The sequence below is a fragment of the Equus caballus genome, chromosome 7 (genome assembly GCF_041296265.1).
Source record: "Equus caballus isolate H_3958 breed thoroughbred chromosome 7, TB-T2T, whole genome shotgun sequence".
Taxonomy (NCBI): domain Eukaryota; kingdom Metazoa; phylum Chordata; class Mammalia; order Perissodactyla; family Equidae; genus Equus; species Equus caballus.
The window spans coordinates 100,932,020-100,952,500 of NC_091690.1; the positions used below are offsets into that span (position 1 = coordinate 100,932,020).

General features: G+C 35.4%; 1 protein-coding gene across 4 annotated transcripts in view; it reads left to right on the forward strand.

The window, feature by feature from the left end:
• The window catches only part of QSER1 (glutamine and serine rich 1), a 76,084-nt gene extending 58,991 nt beyond the window's left edge, over positions 1 to 17,093 (forward strand). For all 4 annotated transcript variants that reach the window (XM_023646225.2, XM_023646226.2, XM_070273510.1 and 1 more), the window contains 5 exons: positions 4,702 to 4,839; positions 7,237 to 7,334; positions 10,962 to 11,114; positions 12,358 to 12,453; positions 13,493 to 17,093. In XM_023646225.2, coding sequence (XP_023501993.2) covers positions 4,702 to 4,839; positions 7,237 to 7,334; positions 10,962 to 11,114; positions 12,358 to 12,453; positions 13,493 to 13,633 — 626 coding nt within the window. In that variant the 3' untranslated portion in view covers positions 13,634 to 17,093. The remainder of the gene's footprint in view (positions 1 to 4,701; positions 4,840 to 7,236; positions 7,335 to 10,961; positions 11,115 to 12,357; positions 12,454 to 13,492) is intronic.
• Positions 17,094 to 20,481: the final 3,388 nt, after the last annotated feature.

Genomic DNA, 20,481 nt, shown 5'->3' on the forward strand with positions numbered 1-20,481 from the left:
ATCTGTTAGCTGCCAGCCAGCTGCCCGTGACTTAGCTAGGTAACCTCTCTGTGCCTTAGTTTTCTCTTTTATAAAATGAAAAGGTTGAAATAGATTAGCAGTTATCAAACTTTTTGACCTTAGAACCCTTTCACACTCTTAAAACTGTTGAAGACACCAAAGAGCAGTTATGTAGGCTATATATATTGATATTTACTTTATTACAAAGTAAACCTGGGATAGTTGTAAAACCCAAAAATATACCAGCACACATTCCATCAGCCATCAAACTTGTGTAATATATATAAGAAATTTCAGGCAGTTCAGTAGTCTAGAGCAGAGGTTACCAAACTGGCCAGTGGGCTAAATCTGATCTGCAGCCTATTCTTGTAAATGGAGTTTTATTGGAACACCGATTCATTTACGTGTTTTCATACAGTTGCTTTCCCACTGCAGTGGCAGATTTGAGTAGTTGCTACAGAAAGCACATGACCATTAAAGCCTTGAATATTTACTCTCTGGCCCTTTACAGAAAAAGTTTGTTGACCTGTCTTCTTCTAGAGCATAAAGTTGAAGGTAGGCAGGAAAAGACGAAAGGGTGATGGAAAGTTGTGTTTGCCATGCTAAAGCTGAAAAGCTTGGGATCCTGTAGCAAAATGAGAGTCCTTGGAGGGAGTTAAGGAGGGAGCAACACGGTAAAATCTGAATTTGAATTACAAGACATAATAGTTCAGGTATAAATTGGAAGTCTGAACCTCAGTTGTGGCAGCAGGGGTAGAGGAGACACATTTGAGAAATTCAGGATGTAATCTTGGCAGAACTTGAGCGATGACTTGGATGTTGCAGGTACTGTTGACCTCGATGTCCAGGATGAGTACTGTCATTACAAGTATCATTGCTTGGGAGCTGACCTTAGAGAGTGTTTGAATAGAAACAGAATCATAATAAATATTCCTCAGTGTAGAAGTCTACTTTAAATGTATTGTTTTTAAAAGCTGCTTATGAATGGTTGTTTAGAAGTGTGCACATCAGGGTTTATAAAGAAATTCAGTGCTTTGAGTGTGTTTGGAAGGCATTATGTGTAATTTTTGCTCTTAGTGTTCCTGCCTAGTGTTTAGAATAGACAGGTTTGGGTTCTCAATTTGCACTCAGTTGTACAGCGTCCTCAAATGAGTTACCACTAGTTGTCACTAATAGGCAAGCATTTTTAGTGCTTCTTAAAAAGAAGGCAAATATTGATAATAAACCTAGATTTATAGCCTGATTTTCAAACTGTTTCAAAATTTTATAATCTATATATATTATAATCTTTATAATCTTCAAATTTATTGAGGATTGCAAAACATTTTTGTTTTTGTGGGCTGTAGCTATTTATATTTACCGAACGTCAATTAAAACAGAAATTTAAAAAATTTATTTAAAATAAATCCATTACATATTAAATTGTATTTTTAACAACTGTACTTTTCTAAACTAACAGTATTTAGTTAGAAGAGTAACATTTTCCTATTAGCTCATACATTCAATTTGTTATATATTATTTTGGTTAAAGTATATGAAGAAAACTGAGCCTTACATAGATATATCGTTGGGGAAGGGAAGAGTATTTTAAATACCTTTCCAGATAATTATGAGTATTTTTCTTTGATACTCAGAGTTTTTTATTTGATAAACTTGGCAAGTGGTGGTTTCTCCAACTTTTCATCCTTGTTACAAAGATTATTGTATTGGTTTGTCTTACTCTTTGAATGTATCTCAAGGGTATCATGATCAATGATTTTATAACATTATTCATTGGTCATGTGAAAATATTTTTTAGCTCATTAATGTACATATTCTGTTTCATGTTTTTTCACATTAAAAAAGTTGTGGTAGAATAGATATAAAATTTGCCATTTTAGCCACTTTTAAGTGTACAGTTCAGTAGCATTAATTATATTCACACCATTGTGCAACTGCCACAACTATCTATTTCCAAAACTTTTTCATCACCCCAAACAGAAACTTTGTAACCCTAAGCAATAACTCCCCATTCTCCCCTTCCCCCGCCACTGGTAATCTCAGATAATCTATTTTCTGTCTCTATAAATTTGCCTGCTCTAAATATCTGATATAAGTATGTCTGGCTTATTTCACTTAGCATAATGTGTTCAAGGTTCATCCATATTATAGTATGTATTAGAACTTTCGTCCTTTTTATGTCTGAATACTCTCCCATTGTAAGTTTATCCATCGTATGTTCATTTTGTTTATCTATTCATCTGCTTTGGACACTTGGGTTGTTTCCACCTTTTGGCTATTGTAAACAATGCTGTAATGAATCATGGAATACAAATATCTGGTTGTGTTCTTGTTTTCAATTCTTTTGGCTATATACCTAGAAGTGGAGTTGCTGAGTCATATGGTAATTGTATGTTTAGCTTTTTGAGGAACCACCAAACAGTTTTCCATAGTGACTGCATCATTTTATATTCTCACCAGCAATGCATGGGGGTTCTCATTTTTTCACATCCTCACCAACACTTATTATTTTTTGGTTTTTTGGTTGTAGCCCTTCTAGTAGGTGTGAAGTGGTATCTCATTGCTTTTTCTTTTTTTTTTTGAAGATTAGCCCTGAGCTAACATCTGCTACCAATCCTCCTCTTTTTGCTGAGGAAGACTGGCTCTGAGCTAACATCCGTGCCCATCCTCCTCTACTTTATATGTGGGGTGCCTACCACAGCATGGCGTGCCCAGTGGTGCTATGTCTGCACCCGGAATCCTAACCGGCGAACCCCGGGCTGCCAAAGTGGAACGTGTGAACTTAACCGCTGTGCCACGGGGCTGGCCCCTCATTGCATTTTTGATTTGTATTTCCCTAACGACTTAGGATGCTGAGCATCTCTTCAGTGCTTACTGGCCATTTGCTTGTCTTACTTGGAGAAATGTCTATTGAAATCCTTTGCTCATTTTTTAATTGAGTCATTTCTCGTTTTGAACTTGAGTTGTAGAGTTCTTTATATATTCTAGATCTTAAACCCTTATGAGATATATGATTTAAAAATATTTTCTCTTGTTCTAAATGTTGATATTTCATTTTCTGGATAATGTCCTTTGGTGCACAAAAGTTTGCAATTCTAATGAAGCCAGATTTGTCTATTTTTTCTTTTGTTGCTCATGCTTTTGGTGTCATATTTAGAATCCATCACCAAATCCAAGATCATGAAGATTTACCCCTATATTTTCTTCTAAGAGTTTTATGGTTTTAGCTCTTACATTTAGGCCATGCATTTTTACAGTATCAAAAAATAACATATATTAATACCACCACTGATCTCATCAATGATGTCTTTAAACATTGGGACATTGCCAGGCTCACAGTGGTGGATGCAAGTTTTCCAGAATTCTAATTTTTACTTGAAACCTCAAATTTTATTATTAGCAACAGTACTGTGAGTTGTTTTCCTTGAAGTGACAAGTTTATGTCATTAATTTTTAAGAAAACACCTGCCAGATATCCAAATCTGTATAGGCATAGTGTGTCTGTCAGTCATTCTTTCAAATAAAAAGGGTGTCCCATGAGGCAAAGAGTGGCTGGGTAATTTTGTAACTCAAACGATTGGATGGTGCTTTTCCTGGAGGTGACTGTTGTACTTCATAGCAGATGTGCTTTTTGTGTACCTCTCATTTCATCACATGGAACATTGAGACCTTTACTTAAGGGTAAAGATTTAATATAATTAATAATTTTTACTGATTCGTCAAGGACTAGAGTGGAATTGGCTTTTTTGCCCCTTCAGATGCTTGGCAGTGAGATAACAAAGTCGTGGCAAAGTTTGTGGCTACTGGTTCAGTTTGGTGTCACTGCCTTGATTCATGCTAAGTAAGGCACCAACGGTTTTATCCAACATTACTTTTATAAATGTCAACAGAGTGAAAAAGGTGTATAAGATCTTAATATTACTAGGAAAATTTCAATATCAGAGACTGCTGAAAGGGTCTTGGGAGAGTTCCTGAGGGATCTTGGACCATAATTTGAAAAGTGCTGTTAAAGGCTGTGAAAATAGTTATATATTTGAATTAAAAAGTCAAAACTGAGACACACTTCTAATCCTACAGTTCTTGCCATTGAATTTGAGTGAAATTTTCTCTGTGCATGGGCTGTGTTTACATTAAAAAACTTTTTTTAATATGTCTTGGCTCTAGACCATACTTTTACAGTAATTTAGGTACAGAAGTGAAAAGAAGAGTTATTTATCTGTTAACTCATACATTAGATGTCTTATGGCTTTTTTACTACCTGAATGTAGAGAAACCACGTATTCTGGAGTAGCACAGCCTGGCAGCAGATGTCTGTGGTAGGCCCGAGGGAGGAGAAACAGGTTCCTCTGGGGCTGATGGTTCCAAATGCTGGGCTGGTGTTGGGTTAGGGTTAGCTGGGAACCTTTTTTGAAGTATAATGTGCAAGCTTCATCACCACTACCTGCCCCCCCCCAACAAGATTCTGTCTTAATAAGTCCATCAATCTGGATTTTTTTTTTTTAAAACTCTCTAGTGATTGTGATGTGCAAACCAGCTTTGAGAATGTCTCACTTGGGGTGTTTAAAGTCAGAGGGGAGAACCTTGAATCTTAAGAAATTTTATCTACAACCTTTAATCTGTTTATAGGCTCTTGTTACAGATAAAATTGTTCTTAAGTTGTCAGGAAGGGATATTTAACATTTCATCCTTTCTCCTTCCCAGCATTTGATCCTCCAGCTCCCTTTGTCACTCGTTTTTTGAACACAAGAGCGATGAAGGAAACCTTTAAAAGCTACATGGAATTGCTTGTCAGCATTGCCCTGGACCCCGACACGATGCAAGCCCTAGAGAAGAGCAACGGTATATAGTCTGCTGAGTAGCACTTCCCGGGTCTTTGTTGTCCTTGTCTGTTAGTTGTGCGTTTAATGTATGGTTTTTGTCAGTTAACAAATTCATGATATATTGATTCTATAGAATGGTCATATCTTTTCATTAATTATCTGAATATTTGAATAACTGTATATTGAATGTATTTTTACTGATCTCTACTCATGGGAAAATTATGTAACTATCTGCTAGTTTCTTTCAATTTTAAGAATCTTTATGAGCTTTACAATATTCCACTCAGTGTCTGTATTACATGCAGGGTCCAGATGTCAATATATTGTGTTTTCTAATAATTAGATGAACTGGATAATAATGGTGTAAAGATTAAAAGTGTATATTTGTGTCCAGTAAAAGCTATATCACAAAGTAATTATTTCCTAATCAGTTAGTACTAAAACAATATATGCATTGTCTTATATTCATTAATATTATTCCTTTACACTCTTGCTTTATTAATCTTTCTTATAGTAAAGTGGGGATGGAGTTGATATATAAATAAACTATATAAAATATATCTAATGTTGCTCACTAATGTTTACCCTTCAGCTGCTATAGCATTCACCAGGGACAACTAGAAAGATGAATGAAAGGATTAATGAGCCAGTTTCTATTACCCTTCTTCTGTCAAAATGATTCTATGGGTGTAAGATCAAAAGATAATAGCAAAGCATAGTCAGTAACAATATACTTCAACAGCAGTGCCTAAAAATATGTATTGTTTTATTATTTCCACATACTTTGACATATGTTATTCTGCTTTAATCCCAGAACAATTTAGCCATTTTGTGGATGAAGACAGTGAGAGGCTCAAAGAGGTTAAGTGACTTGCTTAAGAGCCCACAACTTGGAAGAAGCAGAGAAAGGATTAAAGTCCAAGGGTTTTCTAGTTTCTGGTCCATTGCTTTTTTGACCGTATAATCAGAGACAGTAATCTGTACATCAGTCATTTTAGAGTCATGTAGGGCTGGAGGGGACATTAGAAATTACCTGGTTTAAAGCATTTATTCATTTATTTATTTACCTTTTTGTCCGAAAGATTGGCCCTGAGCTAACATCTGTGCCAATCTTCCCCTGTTTTATGTGGGATGCCGCCACAGTGTGACTAGACGAGTGGTGCTAGGCCCACATCTGGGATCTGAACCTGCACACCCTGAGCCACCGAAGTGGAGTGCACAAACTTAACCACTATGCCACCGGGCTGGCCCCAAAACATTTATTTTGTAGATGAAGGTTCAAAGAGACAAAATATGTTTCCTGAAGTTATAGAACAAGTTAGTGGTAGAAGAACCATTACTAAAACCCAATAGTTAATTCCCCATGTTGGCTTTTTGCCATTAAGTGTTTTCCCTGTCAATCAAAACTCCTTGCATCATCAAATATGCATCTGTTAGTAATGGTCATTTCTGGGCAGTTGTATTTTAAATGACTTTTTTCCCTACTGTTTATCATTGTTTTCTGATTTTTCTCCATTTAATATAAGGGGGAAAGATTTTAATGGTTATAATACTTTAAAATAATCCACAAATGTTTGAAACTTGTTTTTGTGAAATGTAAATTCTTGTAGTATTTGAATTGATTTAATCACTACTGGAAAGATAAAAGAAAACTATCAGGTGTGTTCTAGTGAGCTTAGAAAGCATTGCACACTAAGGACCTTTTCTTCAATTAGAGGAGGTGTTCTTCTGATGGTCACTGTGCTTGTGTTTATATTCCAAACATTTTATTGAACTATGAAATTAGTAACCAGATTCTGAGGATTATATATACATTTTCAGAAAGGTCATTAGTATTATAAAAATATGATATTATGCTGATAAATTAAGAAACAGTCTGTATTCTAAAGTCTTTAAAACAGCACCAAAAGTAATTAACTTTACACTCTGGAAGTGCTTTTCTCAAACAAGCTTAAAGTTTCAGGGGTGACAAAGCACAAAGCTTTGAGTAGGATCTTTGTCGTACTTTTAGTTTCCCTTTCTGAAATAAGTCTTTTGACTCTTCTCTTGTATTTTTCACACTGGATTTTGATCATTTTTCTTTTCCTTAAACTGTAGTGAATTAAGAATATCATACTTAGTATTTTATAAAATTTTATAATGTTAGATAAATTTATATCCTGTAGTACTCTTACTGTTCAGATGGTAAATGAGTTCTGGAGAAATTAGGCAGTTGCCCACTGGTCATGTTGTGTGTCAGTTAATTCTAGAGGCAAGGACGGGTTAGAACGCAGGGGATTTCATCCTGTCCATACACTGCGCTGCTGCTTTCTTACTCGGCTAAGGTCTTAATAATGTTTTGAGACAAAGACAGATTTTTAACAAGATTTTCTGTTGATAGTTTATCCTATTCCAATAAATTTTTATCTTGTTTTAGATGAGCTACTTTTGCCTCATATGAAAAAAATAGATAGCATGCTGAATGATAATCGAAAGAGACTTCTTTTGAATCTCCACTTGGATCAGTCATTCAAGGTATTTCCTTCAGATGATTTATTAGCAAAACTCAGTGGCAATCATAGTCTTAAGCGTAATAGGATGGAAAATTTATGAAAGTCATTTTCAGTTTCATAAAATTTTCAACCAACAAAAAATTTGATTTTTATTCATTGTGAGTCTGTTTAGCTTGTCTTTTTATTGTATTAATAAGCACATTCTTAGTGTTAATCATTTGCTTTTTTCTGCTTAAATTCATTTTTCAGGCTTTTATATTTTTCTAGTTTTCCTTCTATATAATAATTTCCAAATGTTTTCAAAAGTACTTGCTTTAAACTACTGTATTCCAATCTTGTTTTTCTTCTAAACGTTTAAAAAATTTTCTCATTTCACCTGTAATGAGAATTGGTCTAGCACAGTTGTTAACATTCCCTTTACTTGTGTACTTTATTCAATATCTGAGCAAAAGTTAATTCTCACATAATAGTAGGGGATATGTATGTATCCATTGATTTATCTTGGCACCACAAATTGGTTTTGGTGTTATCAGAAATATAGAACAACAATAAGCTAATGTAAACTCAGAAAAATTATGATAGAAGCTACTTAGTAGTCAAAAAATTTCCAGCTTATTCAAAGTATAACATACAACATCTAGAATCATTTGATTATATCTACCTTGGGAGGAGTTTTTTTATCCATTTGTATAGCTTTTTTTTTTTTTTTTAAATAGACTTCAGTTTTAGAGCAGTTTTAGGTTCACAGCAAAATTGAGCAGAAAGTACAGAGAGTTCCCATATACCCCGTCCCCACACATGAACAACTTTCCCTGTTATCAGCATCTCCTTACGGTTCACTCTTGCTGTTGTACATTTTAAGGGTTTGGACAAATGTACAATGACGTGTGTGTATCATTGTGGTCTCGTACAGACTAGTTTCACTGCCCTGAACATCCTCTGTGCTCCGCCTACTCATCCCTCCCTCCCTCCTACCTTTGGCAACCACTGATCTTTTCACTATCTCCATAGTTTTATCATTTGTAGAATGTCATACAGTTGGAATCACACAGTGTGTAGCCTTTTCAAATTGGTTTCTTTCACTTGGTAATATGCATTTAAGGTTCTGCCATGTCTTGTCTTTTCTTTTTTAGAGATTGACACCTGAGCTAACAATTGTTGCCAATCTTCTTCTTTCTTTTTTTTCTTCTTGTTCTCCCCAAAGCCCCCCAGTACATAGTTGTACATTCTAGTTCTAGGTCCTTCTGGTTGTGCTGTGTGGGACGCTGCCTCAGCATGGCCTGATGAGCGGTGCCATGTTAGCACCCAGGATCCTGGGCCGCCAAAGCGGAGTGCGCGAACTTGGCCACTTGGCCACTATGCTGGCCCCTGCCGTATCTTTTCATGGCTTGATGGCTCATTTCTTTTTAGCACTGAATAATATTCCATTGTCTGGATAGATAACAGTGTATCTGTTCTCCCACTGAAAGACATCTTGGTTGCTCCCTAATCCTGGCAGTTTTATCAGGAAAACTGCTATACGCATCGTGTGCAGGCTTTTGCATGGACATGTTTTCAACTCCTTTGTGTAATTTGTATAGCTTTTTTACATCCCTATTTTATCTGAACTCCACATAAAAGTGAAACTTGACTTCATTTTTGCTAGGTGACCCCAAGCTCTGCTGGTAGTCCTGTATTCTTCACTGACATGAACTTGCTGAGAAAAAAGTCAGAAGCTAGTAAGAAGCCCAGTACTGAGAATTTGGTCTACTGACTCCCAGTCCAGTATTTTCTGCTTAACTGCTGTCTTCTAATGAAATAGCCCTTTGGGAAATGTCATGTTTTCTTCAGACAATAGGATGTTGTTAGATGTGTGTTTTCTAAAAATTTACTAAATCTTAAAAATGACCAGTTTGGGCTAACTGATTTTAGAAAGTCAAACCAGTTCTCTAGTAACTTGTATTAAAAAGCCACCACTTGGAATTTAATGGACTCAGTAGATATTTAAAACTTATGCAGTAGTTTATGATGAAAATTGAAAAATTAGTTTTCATATTCTTATTTCACAGAACAAAAGTCTAATTTTGAAATTATACTTATTAATTTTGATAATTTTTATTTATAGTAACTTGCATTTCAAAGCCAAAATATACATTATTAAAAGTTAGAATTATTTGATGTAAAATGTTACAAACAGTATATTAGAAAAGATTTTCTATTTTTTGGAAATGATTAGCACCATTTTCCATGATCATCTTGGTAATTTTAGGAATCCTAAAGCCTTTTGAAGTTCTGTTTTCATTTGAAATCCATGTACTCCCAGTCATCTTGTGCTTATTAGAAAGATCATTTAAATATTCTCTTTTCATCTCCATTGACCTGGTGTTCATTATTTCCAAATCTGGAATCCTTATTTTGTCTTTAAGTTCCATTTATTGTAAATAGTAATTCAGGGTCCAAAAGTTTTCAAACCTGGGCATGTTTTATATGGAAAGCACCAAACTATGTAATAAAAGCACAAATAATTTAAGAGAATGAAGCTAGAAATTAATGATAGCTCACTCTGGAGGAAATGCCAAAGATTCTATTATTTCTATTTGATGAAACTTAAACTTAGTTCCCTCCTACACTTATATCTAAAAAAAATTAGACTATCTGTTAAAAAATGTCCTGTTTCAGGGGTCACAATGCCAGGTGCTTGGGCACTCAAACAATTTGGAAGAGAGTGGCCTTGAAGGTTGTAACTGTTTATAAAAAAATTGAGCTTATTGAATGAGAACTATGTTCTGAATAATAAATATAAGAGAAAAAATATATAATGGGAGCACTTGAACCCGTTTAGTGTCAAAATAATAAATGATACTGGTAACTCACTTTAATTTTTTTTAAAACAATATTTAAACTAGTTAGATTTAGCTACAAATATTATTTAGTTAGTGTTTGTAGCTTTTTATTGCAAGTTGATTTGCCAACTAGGTTAGGGTATAAATAGGCCTGCGGGTTTTAAAGAATGGACTGGAATTGGTTCTGCCACATGGCCACTAAATTATCAGTAGTACTATGCCATTGTGGTCAGAAAACTCATCAGGCTGTTTTAGACTCCTGTCTTACAACTGCTTTCCCTGTGGTCAGTGAAGCAAGAGAAGTGATAAAGCCAGAGAAGCATCTTGTTTTCCTCTGTTCTCATCCTGGGTCAGATGAATTCTTCATAGCAGGGCGTGGCCAAGTTTCAGGGTGTTAACAGTGGTTTAATTGGTAGAGCTTTGAAGAAACTTACATGTGTCCCTCTTTCTCCTATCATGAAACCAGAGAGGCATGACTCGAAAGAACTCTCTGCCTCCTTCAGGAGTCCCCACAGTGTCACAGGCTGTTGCTTAAATCAGGTCATGAGGTTGGCCCAGATTCAAGGGATGGGGAAATAGATTCCACGTCTTGATGGGAGGAGCTGCAAAGAATTTGTGGCCATGTTTAAAACACCCACATGTGTATGTATATGTACGTGTATATTGTATTTGTTTACCACATCCATCAATCCCCTACACATGTATTTGTGTGTGTATATGTACACATATGTATATATTTCTGTATTTTTTAAAATAAATTTTGAATGGCTAGAAATAGTTTAGATTAGTTTTCTTCTGATGTGAATTATTTTTGCTTTATTTTAAAGAGTGCTTTGGAAAGTTTTCCTGAACTAACAATAATTACTCGAGACTCTAAAGCAAAAAGTGGGGGATCTGCCATTTCTAAAATCAAAATGAATGGCAGAGCTTATAATAAGAAAACTCTAAGGACTTCTAAAACAACCACTAAATCTGCACAAGTGAGTATATATTGATTGTTGTAATTATACCTTTTCCAGTTGTTAGTATAATTCCTACTTAAAACATTGAAATAACCAAGCAGTTTACCATGCTGTTAATGGTGAAGCTTTCTCAGGTAGAAATGAGCAGCTCTGGCCTAAGGAAGAGGGACTTGGTGTTAGTCTTTGTCTCCAGTGCCTAGCACAGTATCTGGCAGACAGTGGGTGCTCACACATTTTTTAAATAGACTAATAAGCAAGGAATCATCCTATGCCTGCATTTATATTTTTTTTATATAGTTTTTTTGTCATTGGATGCAAATGCAGACAGAGAAGTGAGTGTGCACACTTCCCATAGGAGTCAGTCTGGATTCCGTCTGCAAAATTATTAAAAGTGGAATCCATTCAATTTCAAACATGGTCTAAATTACTGCTTTTTCAGAAAACAGCTTAGCAACATATCAAGTCCACATCAAAGATGTATTCTGTAGAAACATATTTACAAATGCATAAAAGCATGCATTTGCTCATTGCAGAATTGTAAGAGCAGTTCAGTTGTGTATCATCACTGTGAGACTGGATAAATAAAGAGTCATTCAGATAATGTAATGCTATGGACTTTTCAAAAAGAAGAGGTAGATTCATTTGTTCTTTCACTAAAATTTTTGAATGCCCATGGTGTGCCGAATACAGTTCTAAGTACCACAAATAAACAGTGAAAAATGGTCAAAAATCCCTGCCCTCATATAATTTATATTGGGGGGGCATATGTAATAAAGAGAAAGATATCCAAGTTTTAGTTAGGTGAAAAACTAGTTATAAAAAAGAAAGTTGCAGAACAATATGTATAGTATGATTCCCTTCCCTTTACAAAATTAGTGTTGTTAATATATGTGTGGGGGGACATGGAAGAATGCATAACTGTAATGCTGTTAACCTCGTTTATCTCTGAATCAAGAGATTATAGGATTCTTTTGCTTTATAAGTCATATTATATGTTTACTGTGTGAATTTTTGTATAATGTTTAATTTTTTGGAATAGTGTATATTTATATTCGGGAAAAAGAATGAAGATTTTAAAATACAATTTAAATTCTGTTTTTGAATAAGCTTCTTGTTGATATTAATACAGGGTAATGCCTAGCCATAGAAATCATTTTTAAGATTTCCATTGAGACTTTTGGTCTAGTACTTTTGTAAAAGTATTCTTAGCTCAGATAGCTCCATGAAATAAATATATCTGTAAACTCTTTTGTTTTTATAGGAGTTTGCTGTTGATCCAGAGAAAATACAGTTGTATTCTTTATATCATTCACTGCATCATTATAAATATCATGTTTATCTCATATGTAAAGATGAGGTAATTATTTTTCACTTGTTTTAAAAAAGAAATGTGTGTTTTTCCAAATTTTAAGGAGACTGTAGGTACAGTATTTTTTAATGTTTTAAAGACCATTGTTAGAAAATGTGTCTATATTCTCCTGTAAACAATAACAAGAAGACTTATTGTTCGGAGTCTCTGTCATCTGTTGTGCTCAGTGCTCAGAGTAATCTGAGGCTCATCACCTCTCGTAGGAACTGTAAGTGGTAATGTTTTTAAGCTGTTAGAGCTTGCTGTACCTTGCCATAATAAATGGTCCTTTGCTGCATGTTCTCTCCTAATGTATGATGATTCTGCTGTAATTCGCTTCAGTCACTGCTGTCTTCTTATCACTAGCATGGCCTTATCCCACTTAATTGCAGAGAAATAGGGCACTTGTTCCTTGGCATGAAGAAATGATAATTAAAATTTAATGTTAACTATTAAATACCATAATTTAAGTTGCTCAGAAGTTATGTATGACAACAATACCATTTTTGGATTGGATATAAGGATTAATTTGCTTAGAGGTTAAATGACTATAGACGTTACTACCTTTTTTTGACCAGCACTATCAATTTTCTAATCCAAAAGGGTGAAGTTGGCTCAAGGCTGTACCTGATATGTTTGATCATGGTTTAGTGTGGAAGGATGTTCATAAATCGAACCTCTGTCTAGCAAAGGAGAAAGTAAAGATGGTCATGTAAAATATGGTGACTGCTGTCACAGTGCTTTGAAATGCAGAATTGACCCCCAAATTTGCCTTTCAGCTTTTAACACAATTGAAAGGAATTGAGAAAGTTTGAACCACTTTTCCTAGCCTTCCTCCCTGCCCCCATGGAGCCAAAAATGATAGTATTAAACTTAACCCAAATTTATTTGAAATAATCCTTTTCCATGGATAGATTTTTTCCAAAAAAAGATTCCTACTTGTAGGTGACTTAATCCCTTTTCATTCAGAATATAGAAACAGTAAGCCCTTGTGAAGAGCTTATAAAGTGATAAGTATAAGCTAATGTGCCAATTCTCTTTATTTTAGATTTCTTCTGTGCAGAAAAGAAATGAAGATTTAGGACAGGAAGAAATTGTTCAACTTTGTATGAAAAATGTAAAATGGGTGGAAGACCTATTTGAAAAATTTGGAGAACTTCTAAATCATGTTCAGCAGAAATGTTCCTAACAATTTCCACAAAAGTGCCGTCTATTTTGTAGCACTAATGAGATGGCGGAGAGGGGGGTGATCAAAGAGGGTCTGGGGCCTCAGATAATCGAATATCAAGCAGCGGTCTCCTGCAGGCCCGCCTGCTCCGATCAGGGAACTGGCATCGTGACCTCTGCTGAAGGACAGTGTTGCTCCCAAGGAATTCAGTCCTTTGGAAGTGGACCTAAATCCCACGACATTTGTATCCTAATGAATGATTTTTCTATTTTGTAAACAATTGGGTAACTGAGTTTTATTTTCAGAAATGTTTTTTGACAAATGATGAAGCATGCACTAAATACAATTTTTCTTTATTGCTAGAGAGATAACACTTAAGTAACTTGATAATTTTTTCCTGACTCTGACTAAACACCAGGATGAAAGAAAGGGGGCAGAAAGCCTATGTTTGCATTTGTGTCTGGCCACGAAACGGAAAGTATTGTACGTTATGAAAACAGATCTGGTGTGATTTTTGTACGAGAATATCAACAGTTTATGAAATTCAGAAACTGCATTCTGCTTTACGAACTCCTTTTACTCTTAACATGTTCAGGAAACTGGATGTGGAATTGGTGCAATTCTGTGACTGCTTTTTGTGTCAAATTATATTGTGGTGAAAAAAACAATGACATACTATTTTCCCTATCTCAAAGAAAAGTATTTTCCTTTGGAAAAATTTTCAGTCGTACATTTTATTTCACTAATAGTTGTATTTTTCACAAGGAAAGTGTTGTGGTTATAATTATGTTTGATGTATCTGTACTACACTTTTCATTATTTTCAGTAAATCTTATTTAGATATATATTGAATTTCTATTGTGAGTTCTATCTTGAGGTAACCATTTTTGTTTATACAGATTTCCTTCAGTGTTATCCAGAATATGCATTTAGTACTAGAATTAGTTTAGCTTTATAAATGGGGTTGTGTTAGACACTGCAGTAATTTCCTGATTCATGAAAATAAATTTCTTACTAAATTAGCACTTGATTAACTGATTTATCAAAATAAAAATCTAACCACATTATACATTTTGAAGAATAAACGTTTAGTAGACCTCATGCAGTGTTAAACACAGCTTACCTAACTGAGAACTGGAAGTGGTGGAGCTCTCCTTTGGGTGCCTTTCCAACCTTTAGACGTATATCGTAGCCTTCTTTAGTTCGATAGCTAGTGTTTTGAGTCGTTTAGCTGAGACAGTGAATGTATTAGGTTCAACATGACCTTGTATTTTATTTGTGTTTGCCAACAGGATGCCTTATTTGTTTGAGAAAAAGATTTACTAGTGTCCTTCTAAATGATCTCCTTTTTTAGGATTCTAAAGATGTTGTTAATCATCCTACTTGTTTATTTTACCACCATTTAGTGCCTTAAGTCCTATCCAGAAAGCAGTGTTACTGCTTAATGCCCAAATAAGACATGTGTATGTGGATATTGCTGTTGCCTTGATTTTGAGTTAATAGGTCAACTTCTAATAGCTAAAACCTCAGTAAACTGGCAAAGAATTGAAGGTAATATGTGACGCAATTTGAGAATGAAACTTTGTAGCATTGGGTGAAAAATCAGTATTTTGAGGTAAACTTACATATTTGTTTCTGATGGTTATCTTTTTAAGAGCAATAATCCTTAATCCAACAATCCTTGTACCTGCCTTTAGACAGGATAGTCAATAATAGCAGTTTCTCTCAAGGGTTAAATGTTTGCTTTCTGAAAGTTTAAAACAAAAAACCGTTTAGGCCGCTTATTTGGAAAACAAAAGTAACTTATTTGATTCATTTTGCCTAACTCAAGTGAGAAAATATCAGCAATGAGCATCATACAATTAATTTTGCTAAATGGAGAAGAGTAGGAAGCAGCCGTATTTCTTTCTGATATTGACTCTGGCTAGAATTGGTTTCTTTCATTTCCAAAGTGCACAGCAGATACTGCATCTCCTAATGTAGTGTTACAAGTCTTTATGTTACTCCCCCAGCTTACTTTCCTGAATCATTGTTGGTTTAAATATTTTAAAAAGCCGTCTTGCATTTAGGGTAACTCGAAGTACCTGTTTGAAACCACTAGCCACATTTTCTTCATGATAAGACCCTTCAGAAATAGAGATGTTTCTTGTAGAAAATAACCCATTTCCTTTTCAACTACAGATGCCCTCCAACTGTTTGCAGTTGAATTCATTTTAGTAAAACAAGCGTTTTTGTGATATCAGAGGCCAAGTCTATAGGACTGCCTGGAGGAGACCTGGTTGTAACTTGACACCATCCTCTGTCATGTGGTCCACGTAGCATAGACAGACCTCAAACTCCAGGCCTTAGAGAAAGTGGGACACTTACGACAGCTATACATCAGTCTGTCCTTGGGGATGATGTCAAATACCTAGCTGTTTAGCCTTCACAGTCCTTGCCAGGCAGTTTGAGATTTATAATAGAAATAACTTTAGGGGGTGGATTGAGTCAAAGAGGTAAAGCACATGTTGCACAACCCAGGAAAACATTTTTAAGAAAGATTTGATTTTCCTACCTTCTGATATCTGAAAATAATTTTGTATAAAAAATCGTTTTGTGTTGGTGTTTATTTCTAGTTCACATTGCTGTTTGGAGAAGCAAGCAGGCTCCTGCTTTTCATTTGCACAATAACCAGTTTCCACTACTTGAGCCTCTATTGAAGTCATAAATTTATAATGATTTATGAATTATCATAGTAGTTCAACAATAGAAACTGCCCATTTTTCTATTACACTTTCAGCTAGAAAACTTTAATTATAATGGCTTAAAAAGTGTTCAGATTATCTTTACATTTCTAAATTTCCTTAAATTCCCAAAATTTAAAACATAGATGATTCATACATTATTACTGTTTTCAAAGCTTTCCTCACATTGTTTAAAGCCTTACTTTCCTTTTAATATGTATATTTATTTTCTTTAAAGCAGCTATTTCCCAGCCTATGACTTTGGAGATATTTCCATAAAACCAATATAGCAGCAGGGTTATTGAGTCAGCTTTGGGTCTCAAGAGTTGCTTCAGATGTACACATTTGTGAATTTTATTGTATTTGTAGAATACAGTTTTTGTTTAAAGATATACTTCCATCTGTTTCTCAAGACTGCTTTTCAGATAGAGTGAAATATCCCAGGATGATTGCTTCTAATTGTGTCACTTGCACTTGACACATAACTGCACAAATGGACAATGTACGCTTTTGGTTGTGCATTAACTTACATGTACAACCTTTGGCATCTGTGTTCACAAATGCATGTTTTTGCAAATCACCTTTATCTATAAATGACAATAATTGAAGTTAAGGACACAAAGAAACTTGCATTTGTAGTCCAGAATTTTAAGTGGTCCATAATACGATGTATGGAAATTGGAAATGTGAAGGACAGTTTTGTATATTTGTTACTAACTCAGATCATTAAAATGAAAACAATTTTTTAAACAACAAAATCAGAATGTTTTGGGGTTTGGTTTTTTTTTTAAGAATTGAAAACTGAGGTATTTTATTATCCAAAAGCATCGTCATGTTATAGATTGCTCACGTAACACTCATCATCTCACAGTGTCCTAAACCAGTTACTAGATATGAGTGCTATAGGGCCCACCCATCTTCTTCTCAAATGGTTGTGTCAACATTTGATGAAATATACAGCCTCAGCTGACAATAACAGAGAATACTTGAGTTTCTATGTTAAGATACAAGTCTTTTAGCCCTTTTCCACCTATAAAGAGCTATAAATCCACTGTCACTTTACTAATTTTTATTTGAAAATACAGACAATTCTCCACTTTAAATGGTTTGACTTACAAGTTTTCCTCTTTACGATGGTGTGAAAGCGATACACGTTCAGTAGAAATGGTGCTCAGAAGTTTGAATGGTGATCTTTTTCCGGGCCAATGGGATGTGCACGATCCTGCCTCGCGATGCTGGCAGTGCAGGGAGCCTCAGTGCTCAGTCCATCCGGCGATCACGAGAGTGAACAGCTGATACACTGTAACCACTCTGACCCCAGTCACCCATTTTGTTTCCCACTTTCAGTGCAGTATTCAATCACTTACAAGAGATACTTGACACTGTATTATCCAGCAGGCTTGTGTGAGACGCTTCTGTCTGACTGAGTGTCAGTGCTCTGAGCGTGGTCACTGTAGGCGAGGCTAAGCTGGGACATTTGCTAGGTTTGATGTACTGAATGTATTTTTGACTTAGGATATTTTCAACTTAAGATGTTTTATTGAGACATAACCCCATCGTAAGTTGAGGAAGATCTGTACTGCAAAGTTGGAAGTAATTGCTAATAACTAGATTTTTTTATTATCTATACAAACTATTGAGTAGGTAAAAAGGAGTTTGTCCTGACCCTTTCATTTTCAGAATAATAGTATTTTGCCTTAACTTTCTTATAATATTTTTAAATATTAAATATTTCAAATAATAATATTGTCAGCATGTTTGTTGTGTTTAGGTTTGGTGTAAAAGCACTTTTCATTCCTTGATTAATTGCAGTTAAAAAATCTTGAATCAGTGATCTCTATCAAAAAAAATTTTTTTTTTTTGGAGGAAGATTAGCCCTCAGCTAATTATTGCCAGTCCTCCTGTTTTTGCTGAGGAAGCCTGGCCCTGAGCTAACATCCATGCCCATCTTCCTCTCCTTTATATGTGGGATGCCTACCACAGCATGGTGTGCCAAGCCATGTCCGCACCCGGGGTCCGAACCCGCGAACCCTGGGCTGCCGAGAAGCAAAACTTGCGAACTTAACCGCTGCACCACCGGGCCGGCCCCTTAAAAAATATTTTAAAGTTCTGTAACATCCTTGTTTTGTTATCCATTGGTTGCTGAAATTGCTGTTCATTTTAGTACTTTCCACAAAATATTTTAGAAAACAGTCACTATTCAAATTACCAGCATGCAAGCCTAAAGGATAGCCTTGATCCCACACTGCTTTGTCAAGGTCTTGTGCCTCAGAGAAGCTCTAAACGCAATTATTTAACTTGACTCTTCTAAAGGAAGATGTGAAAGAGGGTACTTCTACTCTTTGTTTTCCATGTGGAAATGTTTTTATTACCAGAAAAATAAAAGCTACTCCTTCCTGCTGTTTTAAAAAAGTCATAGAATATAAAAAAGTGTAAAGGAAAAGGTCTAAACCACTCCACCAAATCTTGACACCAGCCTAAAATATGCTTTCAGTCTGTGGAATGGGTACAAGATTAGGTATCAGGAACTGGCCCTTTTCTGTGGTGTGGATTTAAGTAAATTCTAGATTTCAGAGATGCCCATGTGTAAATGAAAATTAAAAGGCACGTTTCAAAGTGAAATAGAAAAGATCTGGATAATTGATCATGTTAGGTTATGTATATATCTGTTCAGTTAGCATGAATAATTTGGAGCTGACAAGTTTCAAATAAAAAGAAGATAAAATTATCTGTTAGTCTTTTGTTAACCTTATCTATTTTGTAATGTTAATCAGGAGTCTGCAAAAATAATACGTTTTACATATAATTTACCTGTGATGCGTGGAGTTTATTGTTTTCTTTCACATCCACTATAGATGTTCTTTTAGTTTAGCTCCTTAAAGTATTTAGAATAAGGCAACAGTGAAGATCATTTAAGACAGAATAAAAAATAATGGAGATGGTAGAAATGTTTTTCTTAAATTGCAGCCAGTTATCTTTGTCCTCTCCTTACCCTCTTCACAACCTTTCCATGGCTTTCATTGCCTTTAACCCAAACTCTGTCACAGTTTGCAAAGCCCTTTATGAAATGTCCCTCCTTAACTTCCCCTGCCCTTCAGGAACTTCTTTAAATTCCTCAAATGTGTGTGTGTGTTTTTGCCTCCAGTCCTTCATGTTCCCTCTGAACTATTCCTTCAGATTTCACTTTAATATCATTTCTGTTGAACTAGATTGGATGCCCTGGGACTCCTCCAGTGTAGCATTTACCACACTCTGGTGGTTGCTTGATGGCTGGTCTCTTTTGGGCTCCATCTTATCTCCTAATGAGAGGACCCTTGGGTGTTTTCCTCACCATTGCATTCCTAGCATCTAATGCAGCATCTGGTCTCATTAAATATTTGCTGAATAACTGGATATATGAAAGGAGGTTTACAGGGACCCTTAAAAAGGTAAAACAGGAAAGTATTCATTGCATTTTGCAATAAAGGCATTAATGACCTTAGCAATAGTAATTGCAACATCAGAAGAAAATGGCAGTACCAAGAGTTTGTATAATGCAACAATTGCTGGCATTTTTAAGAAAAAGTGGAATGTGGTGGCCACCATTTTTTACATTTTGTCCTCATACAGAGAGAACCCTGGTACCAGGAATTCACATTTCTCTTGTCTTTTGGGCTGCAGACTCTCCAGCTAGAATGATCAGGGAAGAAAGTCCTAGTTAAAATTGGTGTTTCTGTTAGATGCACTCATTGTGAGCAAAGTCCTCTGGTGGGAGAGTTCATTTACTGGGGAGGATCAGGAAAGGCTTCATGGAGGCCGTAATGATTAAGCTGAACCTCAGAGGTCGGGAGGACTTTGACAGAGATGGATGAGCAAGACGGCATAATATTTAGTTTGTATCACGAGAATCGTGTCTGCTTCTGTTCTGCCACTAGCTCTATTCTCAGGCATGTCCTGTGACACTTAATCTGGATCTGTTTTCTCATCCTGAAAATGAAGCAATAAATAAAGTCTTAAGCTATTAATGTTCTTTAATTCTAGATAGGGAGACTGGAATGTTGGGAGAAATGCCCAGTGGTTCAGTCTGGCAGCACCTAAAGAGAGAGACAGCAGAAGAGTAAGCATGGAAAGGCCTTACTGCATTATTTACTATCTTGTAAGACTTTC